This window comes from Rhamphochromis longiceps, linkage group LG7 (assembly GCF_057381845.1).
Source record: "Rhamphochromis longiceps isolate RC_006_pf linkage group LG7, R_longiceps_female_GT1.1, whole genome shotgun sequence".
Lineage (NCBI taxonomy): Eukaryota > Metazoa > Chordata > Actinopteri > Cichliformes > Cichlidae > Rhamphochromis > Rhamphochromis longiceps.
Window position 1 is genome coordinate 1237888 of NC_140563.1, and position 16142 is coordinate 1254029.

The following is a 16142-nucleotide window of genomic DNA, read 5'->3' on the forward strand; positions in this document are numbered from 1 at the left end:
CTCAGTTGCAGGAGTTTGGTCGATACTGATGGGACCTTGGAGCGACCAACCAAGCTTGGTATGGACAGCGATCGGTCCCCCTGTCAGGCCCAGATGAACTGGTTCTGTAGGTGCCATGAGATGAGGCATGTCAGAGCTGATAAGCAGCAGAGGTTGAACATGGTCTACCAAAGGCAGAGGTAAGTCAAGAAGGTGTTTATAGCGGCGTTGGAGAATCCTCACCGGATAGGAATGTTCTGAGAGACCAAGGGCATCGGCGGTGAATGCCTTTTGTATATGATACTTCTCCCCAGGTTTCTAGGGGGAGGACACTTGGAAGTGTCCCCGCAGGGTAAGTGTCTCAGACTCTGGGGTGAGGTTTAAACGTCGAACAGCTTGTGATAAAATGATGCTTCGTTCTTAGCAATCATCGAGTATTGCATGAGTCTCCAATGTTTGGTCCCTGTTGTACAGCAAGACCTTTACAACCTGCTTGGGGAGTGTGATCGTGTGTACAGCGTCTCTTTATGTCTGTCTCCACGTTGGTTGAGTGTGGAGTAAGTGCATATGAGAGCATGAGGGTGGGAATGGATGTTTGTATATGTGTGTGCCTGTATGTCTGTGTCTATATGTCAGGTTGGGTATCAGGCGCCACCTCTCTGGGGACATCTCAGGCCCTCCAAGGTTTGGAGGCCTATCTCCCCCTACCACCACTTTCCCTGCCAGTGGCGGACTCCCTCAGACATCGGTGCGTTGGTGGTTCTTTGTGTCCGGGGGTGGGCGTCCAGTTATACACCGGCTCACTCCTTGGCGGCCGCTTATCGGGGCCTGGAGCCTGGGGCTCGCTCGGGCCACTTCGGAGGTGGGGTGCCCTTGGCCTCTCGGCCTGGGGCTCGGTCACTCAGGCACGGCTGGCTGCCGGCGGAGCTCACGGGCGCGTCACTGCAACTCCCCCTGGCTTCTGCTCCGCGGCTGCTGAGTGAGCCCTCATCTGGGACTCTCCTCAGCTCTTTCTGGGACAGTGGCGCGGCTGCCCCTCTGTTGGTCTTCCTTGGTCTCTTGTGTTCTGGGGGCCTCTGGATGTCTGGAGTTTTGATCTCCTCCATACCTGCTTCATGCCCTGGAGGACGGGGCTGTGGCCCCCCCACACCCTCTAGCAGATCATTACATGAAGGAACCTTTTAAAAAAAAAAAACAAGCACGTCCATGCTCACAGGTGTACGCACGGGTGATCACACCCACAAACTACACCCTTTTTGGCTCCTACCTCAAAGCACACTGTGTTCTGTTGATCTTATGTGCTGCACAATAATGTTTAATATTTAGTATTTACTGTCATATTCCCATATATCATTGTGATGTTGTTTATTCTATTACTCTTGTTCTCTTCTGCTTGTTTTCTTTTTTCTTTCTCAGCAGGTGACCCAGGTGATCGATATATGCATTTTTTTTTTCTTTTTTTTTTTCTGCCCGTTCTGTTGGTTTTTGTCTTTTGCCCTTCTCCCCCGTCCCTCTTCTCAGCTGTTTCTCTTTCCCTCTTTCTTTCTCCCCTTCTTTCCCCCAGTCAAGTCTGTTCCGTATACAGTAAGTGAAAATAAAATAAACAATAAAAGGTGAATCAAATGGACCATTACGGCAAGGCTGGGATTGTCAGTTTGGTAAAGTAAATCCGTTGGGCATCTTTCTTTGCCTTTAGACAATAATTCTGATGGCAAAAGAGCCAAACGGGACAGGCAAAAAAAAAAAAAAAAAAAAAAAAAAAGACCTTTACAACCTTCAGCATCACCTTGGGAGACCGGTTTGGCCTATCCAAGTACACTGTTGTAGTCGGAGCAGTCATCATGAGCACACTCTTCTGGATCTGCTGGACCGCATCATGCAGTACAGTCAGGTGTTGCTCTCTGTAGGTATTACAAGGTCGTTTGAGGGTGCAAACCTCCGGCTGGTGAGTTCTTCCACATTTCCAGCACCGCTGTTCATCAGTTAACCACCTCACCATCTGGTCGGTGGTCAGTTTCTTAAACTCTATACAAGCGTTCAGGAAATGCTCCTTATTCTCGCAGCAGGGACAGTATGGTTTTGGTCTGGATGAGGACTTTGGTCGAACAGAACTCCCTTCTGAGTATGCTGTATCACTACTGCTATTAGTGTGTCATCAGTGACAGTAGCTCACCTCTTCATAAATGAAAATGTAATTATTCAGGTTACCTGTCCTCTCCTGTGTCAATATTAATGACTTACTGAGGGAGCAAACGACAGGCTGATCCAGTAGAAACAAATGAAAAGAAAATAGGCACACCTGAACCCCAGACAGGCCTGACAGAGACAGCAAAATACTGCTGCTGTTTGTCTTCTTATTTCAAAAAGGTCTCTTTATTTCAATCATTTCAGTAGATAAACACAATGCTAAGCGAGATTTAAGTGACTTTGGTTCTTCCAGTGGGAGCAGAAGTTTAAATTGTTCGCGTTAATGATACGTATCCAAACATCAGGACTCAACCTGGAGATGGTGTCTGTGCGAAAACGGAGTCTAAAACTGTGACGCTTCACTTATTTTAACCAGATGAATATTTTGGATAATTAATTAGCTGATTGCTGTTGTACGTATATATGCACAGCTATATACTCATTATCAAGTTTTTCTTTATCACTTTGTACTTTGTTAGTAAAGCAAACATGAAAGGAAAAAAGTAAAATGTTTTACAATTTAATGCAACATACTTCATACTGCAACATACTTAAACTGAATCAAAAATAAACCTTATATATGTTACAGTTTACAGTGCCGTGGGAATAATTTAATTTTTTGTATTGCTGCGTATGTCTGCTCTGAGTTAGCTATGATACAAATACAAAAATACAAACATGCATTTAACCAGACACTCTTTCAGCTACACAGCCACAGTCACACTCAGCTGACTTTATATCAGCTGAGTGTGGTCATTGTAACAAGACTCCATTGTCTCGTAGTGCACTGAACTGACAGGAAATCTGCCAAATAGCTCTAACACACACGGAAAAAAAGTCACACAACCACAAAGCCACACAAACAAAAGCACCAAGAAAAAGAAACTTTCAAGTGTGTGTAACTGCACACAAACACAATTCCCTATAACAAAAGACCTTTGTTTCTTATAAGAAGCCCTGATTAGCGCACAGACCACACACACAGTCATAATGACCTGGCTTTATACAAATGATCAAATGACCTGGCTTTATACAACTGATGATATATATATATATATATATATATATATATATATATATATATATATATATATATATATATATATATATATATATATATATATATATATATATATAAAAACAAACACCCAGCACGCCCCTGCGGGCGGTTTATCCTTCAAGCTCGGGTCCTCTATCAGAGGCCTGGGAGCTTGAGGGTCCTGCGCAGTATCTTAGCTGTTCCCAGGACTGCGCTCTTCTGGACAGAGATCTCCGATGTTATTCCCGGGATCTGCTGGAGCCACTCGCCTAGCTTGGGAGTCACCGCACCTAGTGCTCCGATTACCACGGGGACCACCGTTACCTTCACCCTCCACATCCTCTCGAGCTCTTCTCTGAGCCCTTGGTATTTCTCCAGCTATATATATATATATATATATATATATATATATATATATATATATATATATATATATATATATATATATATATATAGATATAGATAGATAGATATATATAAATAGATATATATAAATATATATAGATAGATATATATATACATATATATATATATACATATACATATATATATATACATATATATATATTTATATTTATTAGGGGTGCAATGATATTCGTATCGATATTGAACCGTTCGATACAGTGCTTTCGGTTCGGTACGCATATGTATCGAACAATACAACATTTGTAATTTCTTTTATCAATTTTCCTTCTGACGATGCTGTCTGTGTTGAGCGCTCAGTGAATCTGCATTCGACTACTCCGCCTAGGCTCGACAGTGCAGCCTAGGCGGAGTAGTCGAACGCAGATTCACTGAGTGCTCAACACAGACAGCATAGTCAGAAGGAAGAGCACAGGGCAAGCTAGCGAGACAGAAGTTAAGCTCTCCTTGTAACATAGACCTCTCCCACCCTCATTCAGATCTGCGTTTGGAATTATTTTGGTTTTCATGTGACGTATGACCCTGAAGGTAAGCGAGTCATGGACTAAAGTAAAACAGTATGTTGGATGTGCCATGCAATGCTCGATTACATGGGTGGGAACTAGTGTGTTAGCGCAGTTAGCTCGTTAACGTGTTGGCCGTCTAGCCCCATGCACGGGGCGATCGGCGGTAGCTCGTTAACGGAGATTTGCCGTGTTGTGGCGTTAAGGTCATTTCAACGAGATTAACCTGAAAGCACTAGTGGGAACACAACGAATATGACTGCACATTTACGCCGACATCATCCTAGTGCAAAGACAAAAACAACAAGCATGCTACTAACTTTAGCCGAGTCATTTAGACAGCTGTTAGCACATGATTCTCCTTATGCTGCTGAGAATATAGCCCAGAAGAAGCGGATAGTATAGCTTTTACTTTGGAAAGAGACATTTCTCTGTAATAAACTCTCTTTTCCAAAGATGAGTGATTCCTCAATCAGATACAGGGCTCGCAATATCGCTAGCCCAACGTCCCGGAGCTAGCGATTTTTTCAGTCGGGCTACCAAAATCTATCTCTGCCCTGCCCGTCGGGCTATTGTAGGAAAAATATATGTCAATGCTTTTGCATTCTTTCAGAAATGTAGCTGGGTAATTATGTCATTGGCATCGGTGAGCCACTGTCAATATGTGACATATTGAAGTCGCGTTTGAATTTGCGCTTGTTTTTTTGCTTTCACTTTGCAATCATGCGAACTGTGTATAGAGAGCGACAGCACTGATCTGTGAGTGATGATAATTTGTGCACCAATTCCTCTGACATCGTCTTATTAATCGTTAGCTTACTATGCAAACATGACAAGTGAAATCTCCCGCAGCTTAAACATGTGAGAGGTTGATCGCGCAGAGAATCGCTGAGCTTATGTGAGTGAGTGTGTAAAAGCAGCAGTATATATATTTTAGTTCTGCTGAGCCAAATAAGACAGGTCAGGGTGAAGAAGTGACAGCCAAAGAAAAGCTTACCACAAAACGGAGAAGTTACGACAAATCAGACTATAAGGCAAAAAGAAAGTGCAGCTTTATGGTTTCATGGACAAAAGAATTTCTGTGGCTGCAATATGATGAGCTAAATAACCAGGGCTGCACATAAGTGGTCCGCCGGTGCGCATTCGCTGTCAAAATAAAAAACACGCACAAGGGTTAGGGTTAAATTTAAAAACTGTACTTTTGAGTTAAAATATATATTTATAATTTTAATAAATGACAAATTAAAAAGGCATGAACATTTTTTTGTATCGAAAAAATATCGAACCGTGACACCAAAGTATCGAACCGAACCGAACCGTGAATTTTGTGTATCGTTGCACCCCTAATATATATATATATATATATATATATATATATATATACACGTATGTATGACATAGGTATGACATATGTATGACATATGTCATATGTATGACATATGTCATCCATATATATACATATGTGTATATATGGATGACATCAAGCTGTATGCCAGGAGTGAACGACGAGACATCGATTCACTCATTTACATCACAAGGATCTACACCAATGTCACTGGAATATCATTCGGACTGGAGAAGTGTAGTTGGACGGTAAGAAAGAGAGGGAAGGTAGTCAGAACTGAGGGGATCGGACTACCAGAAGGCAACATTGCAGACATAGAGGACAGCTACAGGTACCTGGGGATCCCGCAGGCAAATGGGAACCACGAAGAGGCTGCTAGGAAAGCTGCAACCACCAAGTACCTGCAGAGAGTAAGACCTGAGGAGTCAGCTGAATGGGAAGAACCAGATCTGGGCAATGAACACTGACGCCCTGCCTGTGATCAGGTACCCTGCTGGGATCATAAAGGACGAGATAGAAGCTACAAGACAAGGAAGCTCCTGACCATGCATGGAGGGTTTCACCCCAAGTCCAGCACCCTGAGGCTGTACGCTAAGCGGAAGGAAGGAGGCCGGGGACTGGTGAATGCAGGAACCACTGTCCAGGTTTAGACAACAAACATCCATGAGTACATCAGGTAGATGGACACAACTGACCGTGTGCTAAGTGAATACCTCAGGCTGCAGAAATCTGGAGAAGAGGAGGGAGAGGAGGAACCATCATGGAAGGACAGGCCCCTGCATGTATGTACCACCGGCAGATAGAGGAGGTGGCTGATATCCAGAAATCCTACCAGTGGCTGGACAAAGCTGGACTGAAAGACAGCACAGAGGCACTAATCATGGCAGCACAAGAACAAGCTCTGAGTACAAGATGCATAGAGGCTGGGGTCTATCACACCAGGCAAGACCCCAGGTGCAGGCTGTGTAAAGATGAGACAATCCAGCACATAACAGCAGGGTGCAAGATGCCAGCAGGCAGGGCATACATGGAACGCCATAACCAAGTGGCTGGCCTGGAAGTCCCGAGGTCAAAATGGGAGACGCCCCTAGGGTGGTGGAGAATGACCGAGCTAAGATCCTGTCGGACTGTGGCTAACCAAAGTAGTGGTGGACAACCAGAGGAAGACGGCCGTAGTGATGGACGTAGTAATACTGAATGACAGCAACATCAGGAAGAAGGAACACAGAAGCTGGACAAATATCAAGGGCTCAGAGAAGAGCTGGAGAAGTTGTGGAGGGTGAAGGAAACAGTGGTCCCAGTGACTCCCAAGATGGGGGAGTGGCTCCAGCAGGTCCCAGGAACAAGAAGGATGAAGAAGGACTAGAGGGGAATATTTTTCTATGTGTGCGCATTGACTTTAATATAATTAAAATGAAATGGAGGACAGGTAGGACAATAAACACAGAAAGATTTGCAGCATATTCAAAGAGCCTGTTGTGTTACCCGAGTAATGAAGCTGCTGCACGATTAGCTGCAGATAAAAACAACCAAATAACAAAAGGGGAAAAAAACGTGTGACTATACCAAGATCTCTGTCTGCACGGGGCAACAGGAGGGATTATATAATAATAATAATAATAATAATAATAATGGATACTTTATATGAAGAGCTCTTTTATAAAGATCACTAGTTTTTAATGTCACCAGTTGATTTTATACCAATTAACTATTGGATGCTCACATAAACACCCCGCAGCAGACACCGAGCAGAAAAAGGCACTTTTTTCACTCATTTTATTTTGGAAGATTCTTGTGGCGTAGATTTGGTTTCACGAGGGATCAGAGAAACATGTTGCTAACACAAACAGACAAAACAAGACGTTAGTCTGATTGAACTAAAATCAGTGATTCGTGTGCTGTCCTCACCTGCAGTCTATGGTAAAGACCATCAATATTAAAAGCTAGCTGATTGATGTTAACAGTCATTCAGGTAATAGGATACATAACAAATCAAGTACAAAATCAGCTTTGATGTCATCATTCCTGCAGGAAAGAGATTTTTTTCAAAGGCCTTCAACAGTCACAAAGAGACTTCTTCTTCCAACAATTTCCTGGAAATTTCACACGGCCTTTCTGGGAGGTTTGCCTTTGATATTTCCATAATGTAAGTGTTGTACTTGTGATTTCCAAGTGGAACTGATCAATTTTAAAGGTCTGATATTTAAGTATCAGTTTGTAAAGACTGACTTACAGCGTGGAAACAAGAACAACTGAAGATTACTGTGAACGAGGTGAGTTCAAGGGAGGAGACGAAAAAGGGAAGTGCCGAAGTTTCTTCCCCTGGGATAAGAAGTACGAGTCTCGGTGGTCCCGATAAGGTTCTGATAGCCGAGTTCAAATTTGATTATTTACAACATGCAGATCTGATTGAGACACTAAACAAAAAGGGCATCACACACGCACGCACAGCTATGATGACCCCTGCTGTTAGTTCATGGCTCACTGAAGCGACCAATCAAATCATTCCAGTATAGAGCACGCCCATGGCTACATTTGGCCAATGAAGGATGACTATCTAGCTGACGGACCGTTTTGGACGACCAGTTGTAGACGGCCTCTCCGTGCCACACTGGAGTTGGTGTCAGCACGAGCTGCCCCTGCTCTCTGCAGCCCAGTTCCTCTGCTGGAGTCTGAGCGTCTCAGAAAAAGGCAGCTAATAATTATCAAGGAGAGCAGAGTCCAGGAGAGAAGTGCTCTTTGCTCTTTGTCCTTGACTCTCTTTGTCACTTCTTCTAGCTTGCTGAATAAGTTATAACATGTTGTTTCACTTGCCGATCTCTCCTCTGTAGCTCAAAACGTCTTCATCTTCCTCCTCTTACCTTCCCAGTCTGATTCACACTCATCCTCCCTCCTCGTATATCGCTGCACCCTCTTCTCTCCTATCCTGTTTCCTTTCACACTCCCACAACACTTTTCTGTCCTTTGAGAAAGAAGAAATTGAATTCTCGTGCCTCACTGCTTCAGCGTGTTGTCCCTGGGACTCTCCTCCTTGCTCTTTGTGTTCTTCCCTCTTTCCTTTTTTGTTCTCCTACTTCATCCTTGTTTCCATCACTGTCACACTTTCTATTTTCTCCTGTAATTTCAGTCTTTTCTATCCCCTGTTTGCAGACTGCAATTCTTTGCCCCGTTTCTATGCGCTGGGTATTTTTTGCCTTCATTAAATTCTGCCTCCTTCCATCTATAACGCTCCTTTGCCTCTCTGAGCAAAACACCACCACCTTTTTCCCTCAGTTTTGCTTCCCTTCCCCCCTTCTATTCTCCTCTTCTGAGGCTTAAACCCAATTATCTTGTGTTCTAGAGAGAGAAACCACACACACACGGTGGGAACAGCCTGTGGGAAGCAGCGCAGCCGCGAGGGACGGACGCCGTTTGTTCTCCCTTCGGCCGGTCGCCTCCGATCGTGTCAGCAAGACACAAGCGCACATATACACAGACTGAGAAAGCCAGAGATAAAGACGAGAGGGAAATACAGAAAAGGAGGCATTGTATGTCACACACACAAGCCTGTTTAGCTATCTTAGTGAAGACCTTTATTGACATAATGGTTTCCCCAGCCCCTAACCATTACAAATGAATGCCTGACCCTAAACCTAACTGTAACCCTGACACTAAAACCACATTTTGAGCCTCAAAAAGGCCTTCAAACTTGTGAGTGTGTCCTCACAAGTGACTGTTGGTCCTCACAAAGATAGCTAGACAGGAACACACACACACACACAAAGAGAATAACTGACTGAATTGCTTTGATGCTAAAACACACTCTAATCAAAATAACTGGATAAAGATTTATGAATTCATATAAGTTTGGTTCACAATTTTCTTCACGTCAGTTTAAATCAATACAAAATTGAAAGCTGATATTTCATGTTGAATGAACTACTTCAGAATAACCATTTTACTGCATAAATCTCCACAGAAAAAGACCAAAAACCAATAATCACTGATGTTGGTTTGTTTGAGCACGTCGCGATCCCGAGCTTAACATTCCCACCGCTTTAAACGTTCCTAAGCAGGGATGATGAAACGAGCGTCACTGCCCTGTTTGGGTAAAAGTCAGTTACTCAACGACATCTTTATTAAGTGAGCAATGCAGGCCTCCTCTGTTACTCTGTGACTATGAAGTGCATTGAACTCATGATGTGTTTAACAGTCTTGGCTTGCATGTGTTGTATTCTGTCAGTTATTGAAAGAGAAATTACACAGACATTTAATAACGTGTCAAAAGATGTCATGAATGCCTCCTTTATGACTTTTCTTTTTACAGACCAATGTGTGATTAGAATGTGTGATAAGCATGACAGCTCAGCTAAACTGAGGCTTTACGACTACGCAAGGACCAAAATACAAGCATGCTGGTAACACCTCACCCTTTGAGTCATTTCAAACATCTGCGTACCTGAGGGCCAAAAACATGGTTTACAAAAATAAATAAAGGCTATGGTAGCATTGTAAAATGTCCACGAGCGCAGCGTGTCAGCTATAAAACAGCAGTGTTTGGATCTTGAACGCTATGATTTGAAACTGGAAGCTGGAAATTCCACTTGTTTCAGCAACGATTTTGCTATTTTATCCTTTAACTGCTGCTAGGTCATTAGGCAAACCTATAAAATATAAATCTTACATCTCCAGAAATAATTAATCCATTTCCTGGTACGCTTACACCCATCTCTGGAGTTTGCCCTTCCAGGAGCAGCCCCCAAAGCAAAGCCTTTCAGGGCAGAGTGCAGCCTACTCACAGCCACTCTGACAGGACAGAGGGCTGTACTTAGTCACATTGCTGGGAACAACCTCTAATATCTTCCTCACTTTGCCTGACGGCGGCTTCTTCCTCGCTCCTGTTTGATGATATGAAAATATCCGACATTAAATTAGTTTTCTCACATGCTCACAGTGAACGCTGCTGGAGAGGTCAGTTTGCCAGCTGGGCAGCGAGAGAACATTTGCACACGTCTAAACACACACAGGCCCCATAAACAGATGGTGTCTCCTCGTGCACGCACACACACACACAGTGATATGCTGTTAACACATGACCAGGTCCCTCGAGTTTGCGGCCCAAACATTACACACGAGATAACATCGTGTACGTACTTATGCAAAAACGCACACAATCCAGTCATTCACATGATTCTGAAACCAGTTCCCCATCTCTGCACAGTCAAACATGTTCTTCCTCAGTTCGTCATCCTGCTTCCTCTTTACTGTCTCAGAAGTGCAGTCTACAGTGGACCATGCTGTAGCTTCACACCATCAGAGCTTAGTCATCCACACACTGCTGTACTTAATCCACTATCGCTAACACGCACCAACGACGAGCACCTGCGTTCCCCTCAGAGACGTTATCGCTGCTTTGTCATGAGCTGCTGTCATTCAGTGATTGCATCACATCGGAAAGCAATAATCTGCATTCTAAAGGAGAACGGGCACAGACCTAAACGACTTCACCCGTGCACAGTGCACACTATTGTGTCTATGCTGTATTATACAAAGCGCTGCTATAATAGACTCCCTACTTCCAATCATTGAGATCACACACACGCAGCTGCCACACGGATACGCCGCAGCTCAGTGGACACGCCGTTAAATCTAAACCTTAATCTAATCCACTCGTCCTCCCTGTGCGAAGAAAGCAGTCCACTAACAGCAGCAGGTCACTCGGACACGCCCCGATGTTGAAAGCACACTGTGAAAGAAAATGCAGCGAGGAGTTTCCAGAGCATCTAAAAGGCTTCCCTCACAGGGCGCTGACCGCCACTTTGGAAAAAAAAGTTTTCGATTGTTTATAAAGAAACACAAATGCTCTAATTTTACAATTTATACAGTAGTCCATTACTGGCACTTTGAAAATGCCTCTGATGTGGTCCCGCTGCATCACGCTGCTCGATACCCGCAAACAGAACGAACCCTGATAAGAGTATAGAGCGTAGTGGATAAAACCAAGAATAGTTTTAACATGACATCCATTCTTGCAGACTGTAGCCAGACAGCAGACACATGGAGGTGGCAGGACTGATGTGAAGAACAATAACTGGCTCCTTTTTGTCAGGAAATCGTGTCGATTGATGAGCAGAAGTCAAAAACATCCACGCTGTCTTATGTAATAAAGGATATAAAGTAACAACCTTGTCGGCACCGTCTACATAAATCTATTAAACCAACAGACTCAGACCTAAATGGATTAACGCCAGGTTTTATAAGTGCACGAACTACATCAGTCCAATGCATACAACGACTCCAGTGAACCCACTGGGAGGACTGGTCCATTGCTGGAAGGACCATTAACAGCTGAGCAACAGGCTCATCTGGATCCACTCGTGTCCGTCATGTGATGCGTCGCCATGCATGCACAACCAAAGCAAGCCTATTATCGGCTAAAATACACCAGCGGAGAAGACTGATGGAAAACCATATGTCATAATGGGATTACAGATTTGAAAGAAAAGGACCGGGGGGGGGGCAGCCTATGTGCAGCCAGCCTTAAAGAGGAACTATAGTAAATCCTGTAGGTGCTTTATAGGATTATTGCAGCAACGCTGCAAACACAAAAACAGCATTAGGAGTATGATAAGGTTGCCACAGATAAGTCCTGATAGAAGGATCATTACGCACATCGTTGTGAGTCCACAGGAGAAAGAAATCTTTAATTTAAGCCCCTGAACTCAGCCCTAAATCTCAACAGAAGAAATCCAGATGTGCCACAGCTACACTGGACTCACATCTGGTAACTGTGTAAGCCTTCACAGGCTAAAGCACATCCAACAGGGTAAAACAACGTTTCAGTAAAAATATTACAGAAATAAAACGGCTACGTCACATTTCGGGTCAAAGATTGTCGCACTCAGTTTCTCGTTTCAGTTTTCGGCTACTGGTCCATGATGGCCTATAAGCCTCATCCCAACCACTCCCACCAGGAAAAAAATCAACAAGTAAATAATTTGAGAGCCTGAAAAAAAAAACAATACAGAATAAAATGAGAATAGTTCTTTAGAGTCAGTCAGCCCCATCGCTAATGGATAAAGTGTTTAAGCTCAATAAAATATCACGATTATATAATGATGGTAGTCATTTGTGTGGGAACATTATCATTCAACCAGGGTAACAGGTAGCAGCATTTCCCTGGTGTCTACACAAACTAATCCTCCTACAATGTATTATTACAGGATTTAACAGTAAAAAAACAAAACAACAGTTCAGTGCTTTTAAAATGGAAATCGAATGCATAACTTACCCAGTCACTGCAGTGGGTGAGAAAACCCACTGCATCTGTCTGAACATAACCGTAACCAATGATTCATCCTGCAACCGTCAAACGATACAGTCGTCCTTTTGCAGATGCACAAACTTGGAAACTCCAGACCAATCATACGTTTCTAAAATTGTGGTTTTTTTAGTAGCTAAACATTAAATCTGGATCCATTTTTGCATCAGATAAAAATGTTACACTAGGCTGTCAACAGTGCAGCACCTGTGTGTGTGTGTGTGTGTGAGTGTGTGTGTGTGTGTGTGAGTGTGTGTGTGTGTGTGAGTGTGTGTGTGAGTGTGTGTGTGAGTGTGTGTGTGTGTGAGTGTGTGTGAGTGCATGTGTGTGTGTGTGTGTGTGTGAGTGTGTGTGTGTGTGAGTGTGTGTGTGAGTGTGTGTGTGAGTGTGTGTGTGTGTGAGTGTGTGTGAGTGCATGTGTGTGTGTGTGTGTGTGTGAGTGTGTGTGTGTGTGAGTGTGTGTGAGTGTGTGTGTGAGTGTGTGAGTGTGTGTGAGTGCATGTGTGTGTGTGTGTGTGTGTGAGTGTGTGTGTGTGTGAGTGTGTGTGAGTGTGTGTGTGAGTGTGTGTGTGTGTGAGTGTGTGTGAGTGCATGTGTGTGTGTGTGTGTGTGTGAGTGTGTGTGAGTGTGTGTGTGAGTGTGTGTGTGTGTGAGTGTGTGTGAGTGCGTGTGTGTGTGAGTGTGTGTGAGTGTGTGTGTGTGTGAGTGTGTGTGAGTGCGTGTGTGTGTGAGTGTGTGTGTGTGTGAGTGTGTGTGAGTGCGTGTGTGTGTGTGTGTGTGTGTGAGTGTGTGTGAGTGTGTGAGTGTGTGTCTGTGTGAGTGTGTGTGTGTGTGTGAGTGCGTGTGTGTGTGAGTGTGTGTGTGAGTGTGTGTGTGTGTGTGAGTGTGTGTGAGTGTGTGTGTGTGTGTGAGTGTGTGTGTGAGTGTGTGTGTGTGTGAGTGTGTGTGAGTGCGTGTGTGTGTGAGTGTGTGTGTGTGTGTGAGTGTGTGTGTGAGTGTGTGTGTGAGTGTGTGTGAGTGTGTGTGTGTGTGAGTGTGTGTGAGTGTGTGTGTGTGTGTGAGTGTGTGTGTGAGTGTGTGTGTGAGTGTGTGTGAGTGCGTGTGTGTGTGAGTGTGTGTGAGTGTGTGTGTGTGTGTGAGTGTGTGTGTGAGTGTGTGTGTGAGTGTGTGTGAGTGCGTGTGTGTGTGTGAGTGTGGTGTGTGTGTGTGTGTGTGGGGCATAAGAAAAAGGACACACATGCACACTATAGGTTTATTAGACCGTGGTTATGAAAGACTTACTTCATCTGTTTGACGATGGTGCTTTTCCCTGACTCTCCGGCCCCTGAGGGATAAGAGACAAGAAGACAATATAAACAGGGTGTGTGTGTGTGTGTGTGTGTGTGTGTGTGTGTGTGTGTGTGTGTGTGTGTGTGTGTTTGACAGAAAGATGGAGATAGAGTGTCAGAGAGGAGGGGTAGGTAGGGAAGAGAGAGAGAGGCAGGGAGGTATGTGCACAGCACAGCAGCAGCGGGTGGAGATGAAAGAGATGGACAAAGTGGCTGAAGCCTTTCTTCCTCAGCCTCTTCCATCCTCCATCTTGCAACAGAGTCAAACAGATTAAACACTCGAGGTTAATTTCGCGCAAAGTATCAATGAATCAATCCCAAACCAATGAAGCAGTGCTGCCTGTGCGGGGCCCTCCACTGCTGCATGCTGCCATTTTTTCGCCTTGGCTTCCATCTGCAGCTAACATCTCTGGTGTAGATGTCATCTTTTACCGACCCACCGACTGATTGCGCGTTAAAACATTTGGACCATCTGCCGTTATTCAAGCAGGTGGCTTCAAAACGACGCAATAGGAAGGAAGGGTTCCTTCAAATGCACAATAAAAAAATCACAACGCATCTTTGTTCTTGTTGTTGAATATAGTTTGTGACAGACGTCGACAGTTTCTGTCTTTTCTTTCTTTATTTCCAACACCAACCCACACCCACCCACACGCGCGCGCGCGCACACGCACACACACCACACCTTCCCACGGCCCCAGGGTCTCATTTCTCAGCCCTGGCGCTACCAGCCGAAGAGAAGGGCATTAAAGCCAAGTCTCTTACCGAGCAGCAGCAGTTTAACATCTTTGGCCGCGGTGAGGCCGTCCTCCTTCAGGTTTTTCTCGATGGCTTTGCTCCGATCCAGAGCCGCCCTCTCCTCTGCGCTCAGAGTACATCCCATGGTCAGAGAACACAGCTTGATAGAGTATCGGTACCGGGATCCACGGAAGAAAGCGCAATAATTAGACGAATGAATGAAACTTCAATTGCAAATCCTTTTTCTTTCCTTCGCTGGTTTATTGCCCCCCTTTTCTCTGCTCAGGCTTCGATCCCTCTACGATCCCTGTTTCTTTCTGGGCAGCCGGGTAGAAGCACCGTTAAAGCATTGAAATCAGGGATCCGCTCGGTTTGATCCACAGCGCAACACCGAGACGATATAGCCTCCGCAGCTGGTCGCTTCTCACGCGTGGTCTCGGAGCTGGTCCGTCCTTTATCCGTGTCTTTCTTTTCTCTTTTTTCCTCCGTTAGTAAATCACGATAACGGTTCCCTTCTTCTTCTTCTTCTCCACTCGTCTATTCTGCGTTACTGGGCGGCGGTGCGCATTGCTCGGTTCTTCCGTTTGGCTCCTCCGGGGCGGGCGGCGGCGGGGACTCGCTCTGTAACACTACTGCCTCCCGGTAGCTCCGGTAGGGGCTCAGTGCTCCGTTAGTTCATTCGTTCAGTTGCAGGTTTCTGACGTCAGAGCAGTGAAAACAAATGTGGGAGAGCACATCCACGCTCCCAGTGGCGCGGCCTTGTGGCGCACTGGTATATAGTACCATCATGGGCTTCTATGGGCTCAAAATGTGGTCATAAATATTTTGTACTTGTAAAAAAGATTTGTGTGTGCGTAAAAAAGATTTGTATGTGTAAAAAAAATTTGTGTGTGGACTTAGAAAAAAACCCTGCAAGTTATAAGTACGGATTTTTGACCCTATTTTTCTTCCTTTCATCTGATTGGTCAATGTCATGTCAATCACAAATGTAACAATCCAATCAGAGAACAGATGGGTTTGGCTGTCGAGGGGCGCTTTTTTTGAACTGCAGGTCCTTGAAGGGAATAAATGCCCTTTTACATGCCAACCCAGCGTTTTCCTTCATCACCACGAAGGAAAACAGTCTGTGGTCGTCCGAGTTTGGTGATTTTTGTGTCACAGGTCTACGTGTTTAATACAGGGACTTCCACAGCCTTTTCAACAGCGCTGCGGACCGCGGGTGTATGGAACGCCAGGACTGCCATAATGAATTAATTAAATACACCATTAAATAATTAATTAAATGTGGCAATAATTAATT

General features: G+C 44.5%; 1 protein-coding gene across 3 annotated transcripts in view; it reads right to left on the reverse strand.

The window, feature by feature from the left end:
• Positions 1-15559, reverse strand: part of gnao1a (guanine nucleotide binding protein (G protein), alpha activating activity polypeptide O, a) — a 113299-nt gene extending 97740 nt beyond the window's left edge. Inside the window, exons 1-2 of one of the 3 annotated variants that reach the window (XM_085411540.1) lie at positions 14870-15558; positions 14058-14100 (exon numbers count right to left, since the gene is read on the reverse strand). In XM_085411540.1, the coding sequence (XP_085267666.1) occupies positions 14058-14100; positions 14870-14987 (161 nt within the window). In that variant the 5' untranslated portion in view covers positions 14988-15558. Of the gene's footprint in view, positions 1-14057; positions 14101-14869 lie in introns of all 3 variants that reach the window. The other 2 variants (XM_085411538.1, XM_085411539.1) reach the window with 2 other exon arrangements.
• Between the last annotated feature and the right edge of the window lie 583 nt (positions 15560-16142).